General features: G+C 50.2%; 5 protein-coding genes across 5 annotated transcripts; 4 read left to right on the plus strand and 1 right to left on the minus strand.

The window, feature by feature from the left end:
• Positions 1 to 3,998: 3,998 nt before the first annotated feature.
• On the plus strand, positions 3,999 to 6,014 carry BO87DRAFT_392461 (putative mucin; the record flags this gene model as incomplete). The annotated part of the gene is made up of 3 exons (XM_025625011.1): positions 3,999 to 4,484; positions 4,538 to 4,811; positions 4,864 to 6,014. The coding sequence occupies 3 exons, from the start codon at positions 3,999 to 4,001 to the stop codon at positions 6,012 to 6,014; spliced, it is 1,911 nt and encodes a 636-aa protein (XP_025485289.1).
• Positions 6,015 to 6,817: 803 nt separating this feature from the next.
• On the plus strand, positions 6,818 to 7,987 carry BO87DRAFT_371953 (mitochondrial 54S ribosomal protein uL15m). The gene is made up of 2 exons (XM_025622167.1): positions 6,818 to 7,217; positions 7,326 to 7,987. The coding sequence occupies exons 1-2, from the start codon at positions 6,889 to 6,891 to the stop codon at positions 7,960 to 7,962; spliced, it is 966 nt and encodes a 321-aa protein (XP_025485290.1). The 5' UTR covers positions 6,818 to 6,888; the 3' UTR covers positions 7,963 to 7,987.
• Positions 7,988 to 8,617: 630 nt separating this feature from the next.
• Positions 8,618 to 10,977, minus strand: BO87DRAFT_6899 (serine/threonine-protein kinase). The gene has a single exon (XM_025629484.1). The coding sequence runs from the start codon at positions 10,794 to 10,796 to the stop codon at positions 8,856 to 8,858; it is 1,941 nt and encodes a 646-aa protein (XP_025485291.1). The 5' UTR covers positions 10,797 to 10,977; the 3' UTR covers positions 8,618 to 8,855.
• A 1,091-nt stretch (positions 10,978 to 12,068) lies between these two features.
• On the plus strand, positions 12,069 to 15,252 carry BO87DRAFT_7146 (SH3 domain-containing protein). Its single transcript, XM_025629503.1, has 7 exons — positions 12,069 to 12,203; positions 12,281 to 12,643; positions 12,771 to 12,923; positions 12,971 to 13,044; positions 13,091 to 13,451; positions 13,509 to 13,651; positions 13,704 to 15,252. Exons 1-7 carry the CDS (start codon positions 12,176 to 12,178, stop codon positions 14,823 to 14,825), a joined length of 2,244 nt encoding a protein of 747 aa, XP_025485292.1. The 5' UTR covers positions 12,069 to 12,175; the 3' UTR covers positions 14,826 to 15,252.
• Positions 15,253 to 15,740: 488 nt separating this feature from the next.
• Positions 15,741 to 16,972, plus strand: BO87DRAFT_381841 (uncharacterized protein; the record flags this gene model as incomplete). Its single annotated transcript, XM_025624573.1, has 6 exons — positions 15,741 to 16,105; positions 16,200 to 16,443; positions 16,481 to 16,652; positions 16,755 to 16,823; positions 16,882 to 16,897; positions 16,939 to 16,972. 6 exons carry the CDS (start codon positions 15,741 to 15,743, stop codon positions 16,970 to 16,972), a joined length of 900 nt encoding a protein of 299 aa, XP_025485293.1.
• Positions 16,973 to 18,902: the final 1,930 nt, after the last annotated feature.

Consider the following 18,902-nt stretch of genomic DNA (forward strand, 5'->3'; position numbering starts at 1 on the left):
TTTTTTTTTTTTTTTTTTTACACTTTGGTATTTTGGTTTTATTTTATTTTATTTTTATTTTTTGGCCTGCCGGGAATGACCAGCAAGCGGCGCCCTATCATCTCGAAACCGAGTCATCGCAGTGGCTGCAAACCGGTGGCGGAAACAACGAATGGGCCAGATCGGATTTCATTGCTGGAGACTAAGTAAAGTTGCTACGGTAAAAGGGAGTACTTTTCTGGGCTCGTAGAAGGACACAGAAACGGTGCGCCCAATTTCATGGTTCGGTCCATACACGGAACATTACGGCCGGGCGGAGTATGACGGCAGAGAAGGGGGTAGAGGAACCTGGAAAAGGCGCAGGCGAGAGTTGGTGGTGCCCTCTCGCGGATTGGACGGGTGGTGTCTGCATGTGGATATTTACTACAACCTTCTGGTAAAAGTGGTCATGACTCTCACTAGAATACTACCACCACCACTACGACGACGGACTACTCACCTCATCCATCGCCCGGGGGGGCGGTGGATAGGGTATGGTATGTTACTATGTGGCACTGTCCGCAGCGGGTGAGTCGCAGGAGACTTCGGGTTGGCCCCGCGGTCATCCACCATTACCTATTCATTATTCCATTACAACTATCGCATATGCCCGCTAGTACTAACTGGAAGGATCTTTGGGAAAAGAGAACAGGCCCGGCAGTCAACAAGTCAAGTCACAAGGGGGGCGCGTCGTCTTGCTTCTGGTGGTGCCGAGCCCAACTTAGTGGTACCTAGCGAGTGGCTCCCTTCTCAGTCTCAGCTGCCCTCCGGCTCTCTGCCTAAGGTACGGGGGTTGTGTGTGGGTGGGTGGCTTCTTGAGCACCTTGTTCTCCAGTTCTCCAGGCTCAAACCATTCAGAGTGGAAAAGGCTCAGGCCCACAGCGATTGGCTGTGTGTTTACAGATCGATGGAGCCCGGCCATTTGCTTCTCCTCCGATGATTGGTCTCTCAGTTCATTACGCCTCTCTGGATCGTTGTGTGCAGCTTATCCATCCAATTCTCGTACTCACACATGCCTTACATGCCTACATGATGGATACGCAACATTTTGCCTTGGCCCCCTCATTACACAGCGAGTGGATAAACGGCCAGACTAACATATCGTCCTATGCTAAAGTTTTTCTAAAAATTGTCCTAAAAATTGTCCAAAATGGACCGGGTAGTTAGTGGTGATGACGGGCGTGTGTGATGCGTGTGTGTGTGCCCACGACGGAGAAACACTATATCGGTAATACCGATACGTCGGAGCAACTCATACCTGTCTGGGTCGGAGGGGTTAATCCACTTCGAGTTTAGTTGCAACCAGACTGCCCAACCACTCAGTCTGTTCTCATACCTCCCAATCTATTCGGACCCGTTCCATACTTGACACGGGCGAGGTAAGTAAAGTGAGTGAGTGAGACTGGAGCGAGTGTTGTTTTGTAAGGAAGTACGTACTACGTACGTCTGGCACATAACTTACTTCATTTTGCCCATGACAACCCGAGCCACCCACAGCTGAACCCGGTACCAGACTTACTTTGCAGAGTAACTATCCTTGCCATCACTACCTCACTAGGTAAGCACCGGCAACTGAACGTTTGACTTTTTCTGCATTTTGCCTGGCGCCTTACTAAGTAAGTGACTGACCAGCTCGCGGATGCTCCAGTCTCCAATCTAAGCAAGCCTCGCCGTAGTGACCACCAACCTCCAGTACCAACCACGGACTAACTAGAACTGTTTTAGCCACCGTGACCCTCTTACGGCTGCCGTACGCAGCGATCCATAATTCCATGCTCCCCGCCTGCCCTCTCTCCTCTTTGCTCTGCCCTCCCCTCCCTTTTCCTGCCTGTCCCCAGCTCAAGTTGCTGCGCACTTTAATGAGGTGAAGGGGGCACGCTAACGCTTTTCGGGAAGGATGCCGTATGAATTGTTTGATTATTACGCAGCAACCAGAAGGCAGTGTTCGATTCCGTACCGAAAGTTTTCATTCCTTTGCCTTCCGCCTGGTTGAACTAGAACTGGCGATCAACCACATTCAGAGTGCACAAACCTCCCTTCGTCCACTCTCTCTCCCGTGCCTCCCGGGGGCTGCTGAGCAATGCCCACCCCTTCTCCCTTGGTGTAAGATATCTTTACCTTTTTCCGTTTCTTAATTCTTCCTTCCTATTTCATTTCATCATCATCATCATTATTTTTTTTTCTTCGGGGGTGGGTTTCTTATTTTGTGTTTGGTTTATTTGATGTTCCATGAGATAATACATTTTCACTTCTGCCTATTTATTTATTTTATTTCTTTTACGATCGGTGCTTTTTGCTATAGTAATAGTGGTAGTTGTAAGGACCTCTTCTTGTGGCTTTCAGGATGATTACTGCATCTTGATCCGTTTTAGTTAGAATAGAAAGACCAACTGCAACGGGAGACGCATAAGTAAACACTAAGTATGCTCAGGTGTGAGTAGCTAATCAGGGTGAGGAAAGTGGAAATAAAAAGCAAAAATAGGACAAGGAAAGAAAAAAAAAAAAAGAAAATAAACCAAAAGCAATACCAATCTGGGCGGCACACCACGACGGTTGCAATGCGACGCTAAACCCGACTTATTATTGGATCTGATATGGGTCCTACGGAGTTAGCAGGCACGTATTATTCCAAGACCGCGCGAGGTGCTGTCCGAACTTCCACCCCTCTTCCTTTTTGCTCCCCCCCTCTCTTAGTACTCATCTCTAGTACTCTCCCAAAGGCGAAAAAAAAAAGACCCCCCCCCCCTCTCCCCCTCCCTGGACCAGTAAAATGACCTATAGACACTAGAACCTAACGCTGGATCTGGACTAGGGCTGCTGACCTTGTTACCCTTCCACTACTCCGTAGCATGCATCCACTTTGTTTTTCCCCCCCGGTGGCTCTGACATCAACCGGTATTTCATTCTCTTCAAGACAAAGCAGAGACAATCAAACCCGGGCAGCCAAACCGGAACCGACCCAAACGAGGCCAGAAAGGAGGATCAACCCTCTGGACCTGCGTCCGGGTCAAACTCTGTCTATCCTGTATGGGCACAGCACTTTCTCCGGACGAGAACTAGCCTACCCTGGCTCCTCTAGCGGAGTTGCTCTGAAGATGATTAGCCATTTGCTGGATGGAGGATGATGTCTTGACTTCATCCTTCATTATTAGTACCTTTCTTTTACTTTTTTATTTTATTTTATTTTTTATTAATTTCCTGATTTTTATTTTTATTTTCATTATTCGGCCTTATTCAATTGATTCCGTCTCCTCTATGGCCTCTCTATCCATCTAAGGTCTTTATTTATTTCATTTCCATCTTCAATTTTTTTTCTTTTTTTGATTTCCTTTTTGGTTCTAAATTAACTCTCTTGACTTTCCTTTATGATCGTCTCAATTGCCCTTTGAATTACCTGAGATATAATACCTTTTTATAACTGGTTGTACTTGCAACCTAAGTTATTGCAATCTATACCCAGAACCTCATCTTCCATTCTTCTGTCACTACTACTTACTTTCTATAACTACTACGACCCTTCCTACACTTCGTTGACCTTTAAAATACTTACTATGTGATCATCCTTTTTTATCCTATTTTCTTGGTCCCTGCTTCCATTATCCCCACCCCCTTAAGTGCCTTCATTCCATCTGGGAAAGCAGCATTCACCGGATCCGCTGCTGTTGCTATCCTACCAACTCCTCCCCCGCAGCCAGGCTGATATTCCCTTGGAACCCCAATTCTTTTGTCGGCGATTTCCTCGTTTGACCTCGTGTGTGTTGCTTCCATCGTCTCGACTTGTCCCAACAAATCGCCGCATACCACGCCCGAAAATTGAAGATCTGGGAAGTTCCCGGTGTTTAATAACACCCGACTCAAGAATAACACCAACTTGGTCAAGAGCTAGTCCAATGCGAGCTCTCTGACAAGGGTGTTACCTTTACATCTCCATCCTCGATCCAACTGCTTCAATCCTGACGCCATCCTTAAATACCACCCATATGTCTCTCCCGATCCTCTCAACGAAGCCGTATCTCCCCGCCCTCCACCCGATCACTCCTACTATAGCTCCTTCCTCGCGGACTGAAGGCTCGCTCAGCGCAAGGAAACGACCTCTTGAGGCTATTTCAGAAGTTCCCGATTACACCTGGACTGCTCCCTTCAGGGACGGTCTACCTACCCCTCCGAACGATATGAATAGCGTCACCGCTTGCAGCGCTCTGCCGGCGTCTTCCTATGGCGGCAAGCTCGATGGATATCAGCTTCCACCCTATTCCAAGGTGTCTGATTATACGCGCATGTCTTCTGATGTATTGAACGGGCCGGTCTCTTCGTCCCAGACGAAATACCAAGCGCCAGTCAAGGATACTATGACCTCCGAACGAGAGTCTCAGAAGAAAACCAGCTCCAATGGTGTTGCGTCGTATCTTCAGATTCCTTCGTCTATCAGCAATAGCAAAGGCAGCCTGGCTGAATTTGCAGCACAGGTAAGCTGGGTTCTTCTATCCATCTTGGATCTAAGATGCTGACTGGGCAGTAGATGACGTGCCTTTTCTGGTTCGAAAGTACCGCGAAACTGAAGGCCGTGGAGGACCGCCTCAGCCCGACCACATCGCTTGCACCAGAAGCAGTTCCCGCTGTTGCGTTCCAAAAGTGGGTGACAAACATCTTGTCAACTACGCAGGTCAGCCAGAATGTCATTTTACTGGCACTGCTCTTCGTCTACCGGTTGAAGAAGTTCAACCCTGGTGTGCGGGGAAAGAAAGGCAGTGAGTATCGGCTGATGACCATTGCCCTCATGCTGGGCAACAAATGTATGTCACTCCCTCGTGAAATGGTTATGGACAGAGAGCTGACAGAGTCTAGTCCTCGACGATAACACATACACCAACAAGACATGGGCAGAGGTCTCGGGGATCACAGTCCAAGAGATCCACATCATGGAGGTGGAGTTCCTCAGCAACATTCGCTATAACCTGTTCGTGTCCAAAGAGGAATGGAATGAGTGGCACGTCAAACTTGGGCTTTTCACGGACTACTTCAACAAGGCACCTCGAGCCTCCGAAAAGAACGAGAAACACCCTACTCCGCCAGTTCTCAATGTGTCTCCCACTTTGGGGCCGTCTCCTCGGGCACAGTTGCCGTCACCTTCGACAAAGTTGCCATCGCCTCCCGCATCCGATCCTCTCCGTTCGCAGCCCTGGGCTATGCCCATGAATGCCGTGCCATACACTGGCGCACCTCAGCTCCCGAGCGACTTGCCACCGGCCACCAGCTCTCGGAAGCGGTCCCGTGAGGAGCCACTGGAGGAGCCACCAGCGAAGAGAACAGCCATGCCAAACAACATGCTCACCTCAATGCCGTCACTTCCCCCATCATCAGCTCTCACAAGCATCCCGGCCTTGCCTCCGGTTTTGGCTTCCTCCGGCGTTCCCCCTCACCTTCCGGCTATGTCCGAACCGGTCTCGCGACTCCCCCGTCCCAACTTCCCATCTCACAGCCTTCCCCCTACCATGCCGGCGTTGTCTCAACTTAACCCCTCCGGTCGAGTCATGCCCCCGGTCTACAACCCTTCTGCGAACTGGGTTCCGCAGATGCCACCTGCGACGTCGGTTCCTACTACTGCCGTTGGACCTGTGGCCAACGGAATGTACAACACATCCATCTCACTGCCCGACCCCAGCAGACACCACAACAGCCCGTTTGCAATGACATCGGGCACAATCTCGCCCGCAGTTTCTGCATACTCCGTTCACACTCCTCAAAACCACCTCTCTCCTACCTTCTTCCTGGCAAACCGAAACTCGCCTTACCGACCGGTTCGCAGTGTCAATACGTTGTTGATCCCACCTCCGTCGACGTCTATGCTGCAGCAGCGCATCCCGTTTGAGCACATGCACTACCAGCCGCTTGGCAAGTCTGAGCGGAAGACGGGCTTGCTGCCATATTCGCACCCTGAGGCTTGGCCGCATGGACACTTCCCGCAACCGATCTTCCACACCACCCCAAACTATTAGATGACTTGCCGTTATCGAAAGACACTTTTTACGACTAGATTTTACGACGATTTACGAGAAGAAGCTCGCATTCTTTTCTCTCATTTGCTTGTCTCGCACACTTGTCGTTCATGTTTGCCCCCTTGTGTATACTGTACAAAACTTTCTTCACTCTGTGTTATGACCTAGCATTATGACGGCGTTGGCATTTATAGATGGCCTTTGTACTGGGAAGGATATGTTTGCATACTTGGCCATGGGAGGGATTCTGATTGATTTATCGAAGCATGGGTATGGCGTGGTATCTGTACGTTAACACTGACGTCTACTTGCATTGCATTACAGATCGATCACAGATCGATCTAGCGGGCTAAGCCTGCTCAATATATTCAATATATAAAACTTACACAACACATACCTTTGCTCAGTAGTAGACATCTAGTAGATTGTTGACTTCAATGGTGACTTGCTTTCACCGCTTCCAGGTAATAAGTTCTTACGGACAAATTGAGCGGTGAGATGTAACTCGACAGATCTTGAGTAAAATAACCAAAGAAATACTGACCATCAGTCTCCAAAGAAGACATATCTCCATAACTCACACATACACAGAAGAACTCTACACCAGAAGTCACTCATTTATCACATCTCATTTTCCCCTACAAACAAAACAATACCCATAGTAATAATCGTTGCGTACTTTAGTAGTAAGTAGTAAGTAGACACTAAAGTCCCCGGCCCGACCAATCCTCCGCTCCGACCCGACCGACCCATCCCATCCACACCTCAGGCACCAACCCAACCCTCTCTCACTCCCCGAAAACGAAAGATCTTTGTCCGCGGAAGAAACCTCAAACCATCAACACCACCCCATCACAAGCAACAGCACCGCACCATGCCACCCCGGCTCCAATTGCTGCCCTTCCAATGGCAGCGGCCAATGGCCACTACAACAACGAACCTCCTCTCCGCCTTCCTCCTCCCCCAAGCAGCTATTACCATCCCCCAACAAAGCCGGAACGCGCACATCCTCGCCTCGCTCTCCGATACGCAGGGCGCCTACAACAAGCGCATCAGAAGAGGTCGAGGACCTGCCTCCGGAAAGGGTAAAACGTCCGGAAGAGGTCACAAGGGTCAGAAGCAGCATGGTAAAGTCCCCGCTGCGTTTAATGGTGGTCAGACGCCTGAGATTGTGGTCCATGGTGAGAGGGGGTTTAATAATGTGTACGTTTACTCTTCATCCCCCCATTGTCGAGTTTGATGGAGGTGAAGACAATAAATGAATGAATGAATGAATGAATGAATGCTAATGATAATGGAATGGCTTAATAGTCATTCGATCGACCTCGCCCCCGTGAACCTCGACCGAATCCAATCCTGGATCGACCAAGGCCGGATCGACCCAACCCGACCCATCACGGTCCGCGAACTCGCCCAATCCCGCTGCATTCACCAGACCAAAGAGGGCGTGAAGCTTCTCGGCCGGGGCGTGGAGAAGGATGACCACGAGGTTCCCGTCGACAGTGTGCTCAAGCAGCCGATTCATATCGTTGTGTCGAGGGCGTCTGCGCCTGCGATCGCGGCTGTCGAGGCGGCGGGTGGATCCGTCACGACGAGATTCTATACCAAGTCTGCTATTGCGAGGATCATGAAGCGCGAGATGCATCCGTTTGTGTCCTTGGCTTGGACGAAGGAGAGTGGGAGTGAGGCGTTGGCGGTCGCCGCGGAGGATGGGGAGCCTCTGACTGAGTCGAAGGTTATGAAGGAGATGGGGTACTCGTATAGGTTGCCGGATCCGACTAAGAGAAGGGATATTGAGTATTATAGGGATCCGGCGCATAGGGGGTACTTGAGTCATTTGTTGAAGCCGATGGAGGGTCCTAGTTTGTTCTTTAGGTCGCCGGTGGAGAGGAAGTCGGCTGCTGGTGTTAGGAAGGAGAAGGTCTTGCCGGAGAATAGGCTTTGGTGATTTCCTTACGGGGGTGTGTGATCTGTGGGTGTAGGTATAGATGATGTTGTGGTTTCGTTTTGTTGAGTGTTTCTTTGGTTTATCATCTCTTGTATAAATATGCTTGTATGTTATGTTATGCTTGTGGATATGTTTCATTACATTTAGGCTTGACTTACTCTTCAATCTCTTTACTAGACACTACAAATGTTGGATCTCTTACATCCGAATCATGGTAAAAGGTTTAGCTACGAGTGGATTGAAATCTCAGCTAGATACAAGTCCCTCTCCCACCACCATTTGTTCATTTCATTCATACTAGCAGAATGCCGCTCATATGTCAAGAAAGCAAATGCCCTGAGAAAAGAGAAGAGACTGGACACACCAAAAAGCCAGAGAACCTCTCAGCAAGCAAGAAGACCGTCCGGATATAGGTAGGTAATACAGATGATATAAGGAAAAGAAGAAATGACACGTTTTGTTCGCAAACCCTCACCGCTGAAAAAGAAACAACGCCATGCCTTGTCACCAGGAGAGGAAGCGATTTGTTTCAAGGTGAAGCCAAAGAAGATGCGATACCAAACCAAAACCAGATCCTCTTCTTGCCCAAAGAATGTCCCCGACCGCGATTTGAAATGCCTAAAGAAAAAACACAAAGTAGAGAGGTATACCGAAATGCGCTAAAGCAAAAATTTCAAACTCAAATATATCAGAACGCTGCCAACATTGAAAAGAGGGTATCATAGATGATCAACATTCCGGAAACACCAGCGCTCGTCGATATCATAAAAGCGCCAGTCATGATCATCGGTCGTTCGTAAAGCAACATTCCCAGTCCCTTCATGAGTGTAATGAAAAGACTAGGAAGAAAGAAAGAATATAATGCGTTGAGGCACTGCAACGAATGAAGCCCTTTACAGCTTCCATGCCGACTCCGTAGGGCTCTCTGCCATTTCCATGAATTCCCGCAACCAGCGGGAGCACAGCACGTCGCGGATCGACCACCGTTTATCAACGTTCATATTTAAGCAGCCCATTATCAATTCCAGTGCATCTTCTCTGTCCTGGCGAAGCTGGGGATCCGCTTCTTCACCCACCACGGCATGTTTATTCCAGTTCCCACTGAGGATATTGGATTGAATCCGTGGAGTAAAAGCATCCTGGAATGGCCGTGATCCGACGACAATCGTGAACACGATGACGCCAAATGCCCACATGTCCACCGAAGGATCGATAACTCCATTCGTCGATGAAAGGAGTTCTGGGGAAGCGTACTCTAAGCTTCCCGCAACGCTGGTACTGGAACCAGCAGGGCCGATGGTCTTAGGTGGGGGACGGTCTGCGGCGTTATCGTAAGGATCAGGTGATGCGTCCTCATTGTCCGAGTTCATCCACTCTGCCATCCCGAAATCGCAAAGAACGAGCGTAGATGTCTTCGTCCCATCAGGGGACTCAGTAGGATCCAACAAGCAGTTCTCCAGCTTTATGTCCCTGTGAACAACTCGAGCATCCTCGTGGAGGTATCTCAAGGCACACGCGAGCTGATACGCATACTTTTTGGCTAGTGTCATGTCCAACCCGCGGCGATTCTGCCGCACGAGATCGAAGAGGGTGCCGCCGATAGCCAATTTTGTGAAGCAGAAAGTAGCGTAGTCAGTCTCGTAAACCGCGTCCAATGTCAGTACGTTCGGATGGCTTAAATACCGCCAAACTCGCACTTCGTGGTCGAACTCCGCTTGAACCTCGTCATTTTCCTTCTCACTCCGTCCAGAAACTTGTTTCTTGACAATCTTGACAGCAAGCCGTTTTGTCTTGCCACTTTCCTCGACCTTGTAGGCCTCTTTCACTGTGCTAAAGCCACCAAATCCTATCTGCTTGCCAAGGACATACTCAGTACCGACCATTTGCCCCTCATCATCTGGCTGAGGGGCCGGCTCGTCACCACCCGCGCTCCACATGGACAGAAACATGCTGGCTGGAGATTTGCCGCTCGAGGCAGTAGATCTGCGAGACCGCTGGCGGGTTGAAACGCGAAGGCCTCGTGCCTTACTTCCGAAAGGAGTCATGACACTGCCTGACCAGGAGCTGCGATCATCAAGCGAGGCGAACGTCTGCATAGGCGAGGCCACGCAGATGGGAGACGATAACATGCCCCGGGACCCTTCTGGAGGGGTTCGCAGCTCCTCCGTGATAGGAGACGCAGTAGATAGAGACGTGAGAGAAGTAGGATGCTCATAATCAGATGGGATAGCACCGTTTTCTTCGGGGAAGCTGTCGCGAGCAATCCCGGTAGGGATGGCTCGTCGTTCCTGCTGCCTCCTGAGGCTAGAACTGAGTCCCACCTGTCTTCCGTTGTGGTCAGCATCATCTTCCAGAGGCAAAGAATTCCTCAAGCTCGAACTCTTTGCTTGGAACCGTTGAGTGCGGCTCCTCACATCTCCTCTTGGAGAAGAGGGATCCTCTAGCGGTCGGCGTCGGCCAGAGTCAAGGGCGGCGTCAAAGCTGATGGAAGGGCGGCGTTCTTGAAGAAAGCTGTCGAGCGGAGATGATGCTTGGACATCCTCTGGCTTGTGAGGAAAGGTGACATCTTGCTTGGGATAATCATCATGACGGGGAACGGAGATGGGGGGTGTCGCTGAGTGCAGACCACTCAAAGCACTGTTGTCTTCATCAGTACCGCAACGGGGTGCGTGATAATCGTGAAAGATGTTTGTACGATCGCCCTCGATACCGTCTCCCTGATCCGACGCTCTTCTGCCTCCATCATCACCCCGCCACCGGGGTCTCGGCGAATGGTGAAAGGATGTCTCTAGCTTCAACCCAACCAACCCGTTGTTCCTCCCAGTCTGAGCCATGCCCTCGGAGAGAGAGCAAAGTAATATCCAAGGGCGTCAAGGATCAGACGGCCACGATCTAACTGTCGTGGGGTTTGCGGATGACTCGAAGCTTGCACATGAAGATAAGGAAGAGGGGAAGTGAATAGTAAGAGGAGTAGGAGTAGTAGAAGGAGTGGGCGGGAGAGACCGTTTGTAATCTTATCGACTCCGTAATACTACTACTTATCGGAGGGTCCCGATCCCACAGCGGAGCTAAACTCAAAAGTGCAGTGAGTCAGATGGAGAAATAACACTAAAATAGAACAAAGTAATATACTAGGGATGATAGGGCAGGCAGTGGAATGGAGTTAGGCAGAAGAAGGAAAACAAACGGCGTGCTTCTAGGCAGCTGTGGAGGGAAGAAAGAAGGAAAAATTGTCAGACACCAGGGACGAAAATGGTGAACGAAGGGCAATATCGGGTGATGACGGAGCTGAATTGAAGGGTTCCATTGAAGGGTCGGAGCAGCAGACGTAAGTGGGGGACAGCCTGGGCCAATCAGCAGTGCAGCTTAGGTGGTACACGGCGTCGTTCATGACGGAGGGATCGACCATCCACCGCCAGTCAGAGGCCGCCGTGACTCCAGAACCACTTAATCACCTGCCAATTCGCCCATCTCGCCCCCATCACCTGATGTTACCGCCCTGGCCCTATGCCCTGAGCCCTACTCAAGCATCATCTTACCTCAGCTACCCCATCGTGTTAACCCCTTCGGGTTAGCCGCACTTACCTAAGAGGACGTTGGCGCGTGGCCAGTCAGCTGCAGGGCCAGGCACGGGCCCTGAGCGCCGTTCTTTGGTAGGAAGTGGATAAGCGCGCGCAAGGGGCGCTTGTTTGGAGCAACCAGTTTGGAGACCTCCTTTTTTCGGGACTGTCTCAAACAATCCAGAAAGTCCGGGGAACTCGTCCGGCCTTTGGTTTCTTGACTCGGTTCTGAGCACCAGCTTCACTTCTCCAAAACATCGGCGTTTTTGGCTATCGTTTTCTATTGCTTCGCTTTTGCTTTCGTCTTTGCGTCACTCTGGAAGTCTTTCTTTCGCCTTGTTGCCTGAACCCTCGTCGCCTGGTCGGACGCCCAAGTACCCACCCCCGCCGTTGCTGTTCCTGGCGTTTCCTTTCTTCTTTTCGCGTCGATACATCCATCGCAGCTAGAATTTCCAGTGGAACTCGCTCCTTTTTCGATTTTCCAATATATCTTCACACTCCCTTACCGTTCCCACCCGGACGTCGGGCAGCGGCCAGTTGCGTTACCACGTGGTTCCAATGCCCCGTGATCCCATAAGTCGTGCCTTCGTGCGGAAAAACTGAGAGACGCTCCCTTCAAATCATAGTTGTGACTGCTTGGAAACGTAGCAAACATGGCGAGGCCACGGATTGTACGGGCTGGTACGTCTACTCCCAGCACATGGTTGCCGATCCGTATACCGTCTCCGCCCTTGCTGACCCGGATTATGTTATGATAGACACCCTTGACCTCCAAGACCACAACGCTCCTTCAGCTAAAGATCACACGCGACAACCTACTCACTCATCTGGAGTCGCTCCTCACCAGGAGCAAACCCTTCGCCATGCGGACGAGGATATCAAATCCGAAATGATGCACGGTCCCGGCGCCGAAGACGGCCATCCGGAAGCTGGATACGGCGATGGGATTGATATATACGATGACGATGATGATATTGAGGAAGTGGACGAACTGGGACACCATCATCACAAGGGTGATTCTGGGGGTTCCGAGGAAGGCGATCTTGCGGATGGGGAGAGCGACGACATGATGGACGACGATCTCATGGACAAGATCTCAAGCTCTCCATCGATTGATGACGGTGCGTCCCGCCTCTTTTGGTCCTTTCGGGAAATATGCAGACATCGCGTGACACACAATCCGCCTGGATCCAAACATCTCCTTTGCCTTCAGCCGTCTAGCTCTGGACCATGACTGACCCTGACCAGAGGACATCGATTTTGAATTTGTTTATGCCCTTCACAACTTTTTTGCGACCGTTGACGGACAAGCAAATGCGGCGAAGGGTGATACTATGGTTCTCTTGGACGATAGCAACAGCTACTGGTGGCTTGTTAGGATCGTGAAGGATGGCAGTATTGGTAGGCTACCCCTCGGTGTTACACAACATCAGCTAATTGTCCGGTAGGTTACTTGCCAGCCGAACACATTGAGACGCCCACGGAGAGGTTGGCGAGATTGAATAAACACCGAAACGTAGATGTAAGTGCTGATGGTTTGAGTCCATGGTTCTTTCTAATGTCATCAGTTGTCCGCAACCATGCTTGGCGACAATTCGGAAAAGTCAAAGAATCCGCTGAAGAAAGCAATGCGCCGCAGAAACGCAAAGACCGTTACTTTCACAAGCCCAACATACATCGAAGCATCTGATGTTGAATACTCGACCGAAGAGGAAATGGACGACGATATTTCTTTCCAAGACGAAGATATGGCCCGGGAGGATGCGGATCACTTACAGGATGGTCAAAATGAAGACATTGTCGTCAAGCCTCTCAGGCCCAAGTCGAAGGATAGAGGATTCGAAGAAGACGACATTCAGGAAGTGCATGAGCCTGACAGCGCTGGTCTCGACAAACAGCGGTCCAGCCAGGAAATATTCGAAACGGAAGGTGAGGACATTGAGGACATTCTCCAGAGATAACAGAATGGAAGCTAACAGTCTCCAGCGGACAATGCTGTCAGCAGGTCCAGAAATGGCACTGTGCGGAATACAGACTCCTTCTTCAAGGACGATACTGTTGAAACTAAGAAGATCTCTCTGACACCCAACCTGCTTCGGGATGAGAACTCATCCGGTGAGGCGAAAGAGGTAAGCATATATTTCACTACCATTGTCTTTGTGGAAACTAATCAGTCAGCAGAGTCGTGGCAGCATGGAGGCGATCGACAAGGCGCTCAGCGCTATTGACAAGAACAAGGATGACAAGAAACGCAAAGACAAGAAGCCAGGAATGCTCAGCGGTCTGTTTAAAAGGAAAGATAAGAAGACCAAGTCTAACGATGAGGACACGGATGAAGCGGAAAAGACCTCAACGGAGCTGTCTCGGACATCCCCACAACCGAAGACATCGTCGGATTCTTTGTCCTCTCCCGAGTCTGCTCGATCGCCTAAACCCTTGGTGGTGCAGAGACAGACCAGCAAGTTGCAGAAGCAACCCCCTTCGGCTATGTCTCCAACTAGGCAAGACATAATCCAGGAAGCTGGTCTTCAAAGCCCCGTCGATGCTAAAGAAGAGCCGAGACGAGTCATGAGTTCGAAGGATCAAACCATCCGACAAGTAACATCGGAAGAGGATGACGATATCCCGTCGTCTCCTCCCCTGGGGCCTTTCGACGACAGCCAGGAAGCTATGTTGTCTTCTGCCCGTGTGCCAAGCCCTTCAAAGAAGCCAGCTTTGACTCCACTCGATCACCAGGAATACCCGTCCACTGACATCCAAAAAACCTGGGAGGAGGATGTGTCTGAGAACACTTATTCTCAACAACGTTCTGTGGCGTCTCCTCCACAGAGATTCCCGCCGAAGCAGGTGTTGAACTACCAACCCCAGCGTCTAGACTCACCCCTCAGTGGCTCTCCGCTGGAAGGGCCGGTTTCACCTCTTACACCAGGATTGGTGGCAGGCCTGCCATCCCCTGGGAGACACTCGGTCTCATCGGTGTCCCCGCCTTTATCTCCTATTGCTGGTGACAGCGATCACAGAGGCATCGACGCCGTACCTGCATCGTTTGACACTGCGTCTGCTGGAACACCGACTTGGAGCGATGCTAGCTTGCGGTCGTACTTGGATGACGAGAACGACATCCGCGATCTATTTATCATTGTGCACGATAACTCTAACATTCCGCCTGCCGGTCCTGACCACCCGATTACTGGCTGTCTCTTCAAGGAAGAGAGTAAGAGGCTAAGGGAGATGACCAGCCAGCTGGATGCGATGCTCGCTGAGTGGGTAGGCCGGAGGACGCGGAGTGCGGCGAGCAAATAAGCAGGTCTTTAGACTCGGGTACTTGGTGTACACTAGACTGGTCACATCTGCAACTCCGGTTATTCGCGCAAATTCCAAGAGGACTGGTCATTCTGTTCGCCAGGGGCTAACAATGTGCTGGACGCATGAACTTGGTTGGCCTATGTTATGGTCCCTCTTTCAATCCGTCTCTCATTCGGGGACTTGATCATACCTGCGCTGTCACTTGCATAGCGCGACTCATTCAACCCGACAGGTGGTGATCGGTCATATCTGACCTTGATTTCGCTCTGACTTTCTACTTTGTATGCTTCAGTCTTTTTAGTTTTGCGAGCCGTCTCTTTTCTCCTTACTTGTATGTTTTTCGTCTTAAAGCCCACCTTCTACAGTTGCTGGGATACCCCTAACTACATGCCTCCACTACCTCGTGCTCTTTTCCCCGACTTTTCATGAAGTGATGTTAGATCTACATGCTCGTTTTTCATCAATCAACTATTGCACTCATTCAAACACACCGCTTTGTTGGTGAACCTACGTGATAGATCACGCAATATCAAGAATATCACGAAGACAATAGCCCTGTAGGAGCGCTCCACTTCAGCCAGAGCAAACAAGCCCGGCCCGACCGCGTAAAAACAGGCCACCCTGTCGCCAAGTCCGAGTCATCAGTTCGTATGTGTTCGCGAGGCTGAGTCGTGCGGCACGGTCACCTGCACCCACCCCCGTCAGCCGCCAGTCCCTCACCACCCAGACCCGCAGCAAGCCCCAGCTGATCATCTTCACAAGACATCCATATACTATCCGAATATGACAGTCATTTCAACTGCAACTGCATACATACATACATACCAACACCCCTCACCACACAGTAATTCCAAAACCAGATCAGATCAACAATAACCTATTCCATCCATCGAAAATTCCATACCTCCAACAATGACCGACCCCTACCCCCAGCACCAACAACAACCATACCCCCCTCCTGTCCCAAACAGCGAGACTCCGTACTACTCTCCCCCGGATGGCGTCTACCAGCACGCAGGATACGACTACGAACCGCAACAGTTCTACAACCAGCATGCACTGCCGAATCAAGATCCCGCTTATAGTTCTCAGTACGACGTGACCCGGTTTCCTCGGTCTTATCCGACACAATGGAATCCGCAGGCTGCTAGTAGCAGCAATACCAACCTCAACAATGTTAATAATGAGACTAATGCTGCTGTTCCGCAATATGATCCCGATCGTCTGGCACCGGGCTACGAACCGCCTGTTCGGAGGGGGAGTAATGCTGAGTATTAGTCTGTTTCCATACCTCTTCCGCATTATATATCTATACTTCATTCTGTGTATGTACATGGTTATGTGTTACTGACCACAGCGGGGGACAAATAGTGCCCAATCCGCCGCAGAGATGCAAGCCCCTCCTCCTCCTGCTCCTCCAGCCCCAGAGACCGAACAGCAGTCCCGCGCCTACGATAATGACCCTACCACCGCTGGTGCTGCTGTCGGTGAAGAAGAAGAAGGCGAGCGCAGCCTGGGCGGGGCTGTCCTGGGCGGCGCGACGGGGTATTATCTGGGACATAAGAAAGACCATGGACTCTTGGGTGCAGTTGGGGGTGCGATTCTGGGAAACTTCGTTAGTAATAAGATGAAGAAGAGTGGTAGTGATGAAGAGGTGGAGGAAGTGGAGGTTGATGATGATCGCGAGACGGAGTATACGAGGTATCATAGTAGTCATTATCGGCGGTCGTCGAGTCATGGACATGGTCATCATCATCACCATCACCATCACCATCACCATCATCATGGTCACGGTCATGGACATCGGAGTCGGAGTCGTAGTCGGTATGAGGAGGAGGAGGAGGAGGAGGAGTGGTAGGGAGGTATTATGAGGTATGAGTTACGAGTTATGATTTATGGGTTATGATTGAGTATGTTCTTGTGCAGTGAGAGATGTTGATGTTGGGTGTTGGATGTTGATACCCTCTTTGTATCTGTTTTATGCTTCTACTTACTGTAAGTTACTAGCTATATAGACCGTCAGCTATTCAATTGATATACTTAGTACTCATAGTATCCCCCAAGACAAAGTAACATCATCCATAAATATCCTACCATACACAACCAACAGAACCTTCACCCAACTGATCCCATCCAAGAGATGAATCAATACTATCAGATCATCTAATCTCTACACTCCCCCATTCCAGCTAGCTCTCACCCACCAGAAACAATCCAGAACTCTTCAACCACCCAAGAAACCAATCATATCTTCGAATCATCTTGGATGTCGAAAGAATCGCCAAAATCCACTTTCTGGGTGCTGGCCAATGGGGAAGGTGGTTCGTGACGCGTTGGACGCGATTGAGGGTGAATGAGAGGGGTGGATGGATGGGTTCTAGATGGTCTATGTGGATTGTGGAGGGGGTGGATAGGTGCTGGTGGATGTGATGTGATGGGTGTGGGGTACTTTGACTACTTGTGATGTTGTGACTTGATGGCGGGATTGTGCGATCTACAGGTTGTTTTGGCTGTTATTAGGTTAATGGTAGGTTGTGATGATGAGGGTATATAAAGGCGTGTTATAGTTCTGACGTCTTGCGGTGGTAGGTATCTCTGTTGGTTGGGGTTGGGGATAGTTAGAGGGGTGTGAACTGGAATGGTAAAGAAGGAGTGTAGTACAGTTGAGTCTGCTTATTTGATAATTATTTACAGACTTCATGATTGACATCATGACGGATGTTAATCTATGGCGACAGTTCAGGGTCTTATCACCAAGACGAAGGAGACCCTTGTACCTGCATGTTTTAGTGCCATCCACATCCTGGTTACGCGCCTCGATCGTGAGATCGTGATTAGGCGGTGAGGCGGGTTTTATTTGGAGATTTTGAGTAGTTGATCGCGTGCATGTTTGCCCTTGAAATTTATAGAGTGATGGTGTGCACTTGGAGATTATTCTCAAGCTGAGTGAAGATAGATGGAAATCGGATGATCACGAGTATGTTAATAGATAGCGTAGGCTGGGGGTTATCGTGGAGATAAGCGTCTAATCAGCCGGTAGGGGAGATGGTAGCGGATCTACGAACGGAGGACCGATATGCTCCAGATCCATATCTCTCACCGTTATTTCTTCTGTTTGTCTGCTTGGCAATCATAATGGGACAGTCCAGCTAGATTAGAGCTCACTCGCTCTCTGCTACGTCAGTGTCCCTTTGCGGTCCTTGCCGAAAACATCCCTGATATCTCCGAGACAAGATGCAGGCCGAGATAGGCCATACGTCAACCCGAGCCATGTATGTCTCAACAGAGGGTGCAGTGAAGTACGTATTGCTTAAAATTCGAACGAGCAGCCTATTGTAGCAGGAGCTTAGGGTTGCAATCGACGGTGCTGTCTGTGCTTTTGCCTGGATTTAACCTTCAATAAACAGTGTGGGTCAGGACTCCGGGGCAGCCGTGATCTTGACCGGGGATTGTCTTGGGCGGGTCTGGGAAGTTTCGGGCTCTGCCTTGGAAAGGCGTCTTCGCATCCATGGGATGAAGGCAAAATTGTGATTCGGAGTAAAAAAAGTCTATCATGGTCTCTTCCGTTCGGCAATCATTCAGTATTGTCCGTATCACCCCACGCTCAGTCTGACTTAATCTCGGAGAGTTTGAGCGATGAATGCAGTGGGAATGTGAACAGCCGACCGAAGCGCAGAAGTAGGCAGACCAGAGGATAATTCCGGGGTTTGAAAAGGGGTATGATTACCGGAAAGAGGGGGAGAAGAGCGAGCTGAGAGAGAGAGAGAGAGAGAGAGTCTCATTACTCATTATCTGCAATGGTGCCAATGCGGATAGACCAGCAGATCCGGAATGAAGATGAGGATTATTGATTGGAGTTAGTCAAGATAGTTCCAAATTAGTGTAAATTCACCAATTATTGCCGAACGGAGTCCGCTCCATTCCGAGTCCCCTTTGCCTCTGGGGGAAAGCCAATCAGCAGGCGGCGATAGGGATCATCCTCCATCCTCAGCCCCAGAAATCAACTCGTGACTCGATCTCGAGGCCGCCAAGTGTGACTGACTGACTGACTGACTGACTCCCTTCCCTTGTCGC

The sequence above is a fragment of the Aspergillus neoniger genome, assembly GCF_003184625.1.
Source record: "Aspergillus neoniger CBS 115656 unplaced genomic scaffold BO87scaffold_1, whole genome shotgun sequence".
NCBI lineage: Eukaryota > Fungi > Ascomycota > Eurotiomycetes > Eurotiales > Aspergillaceae > Aspergillus > Aspergillus neoniger.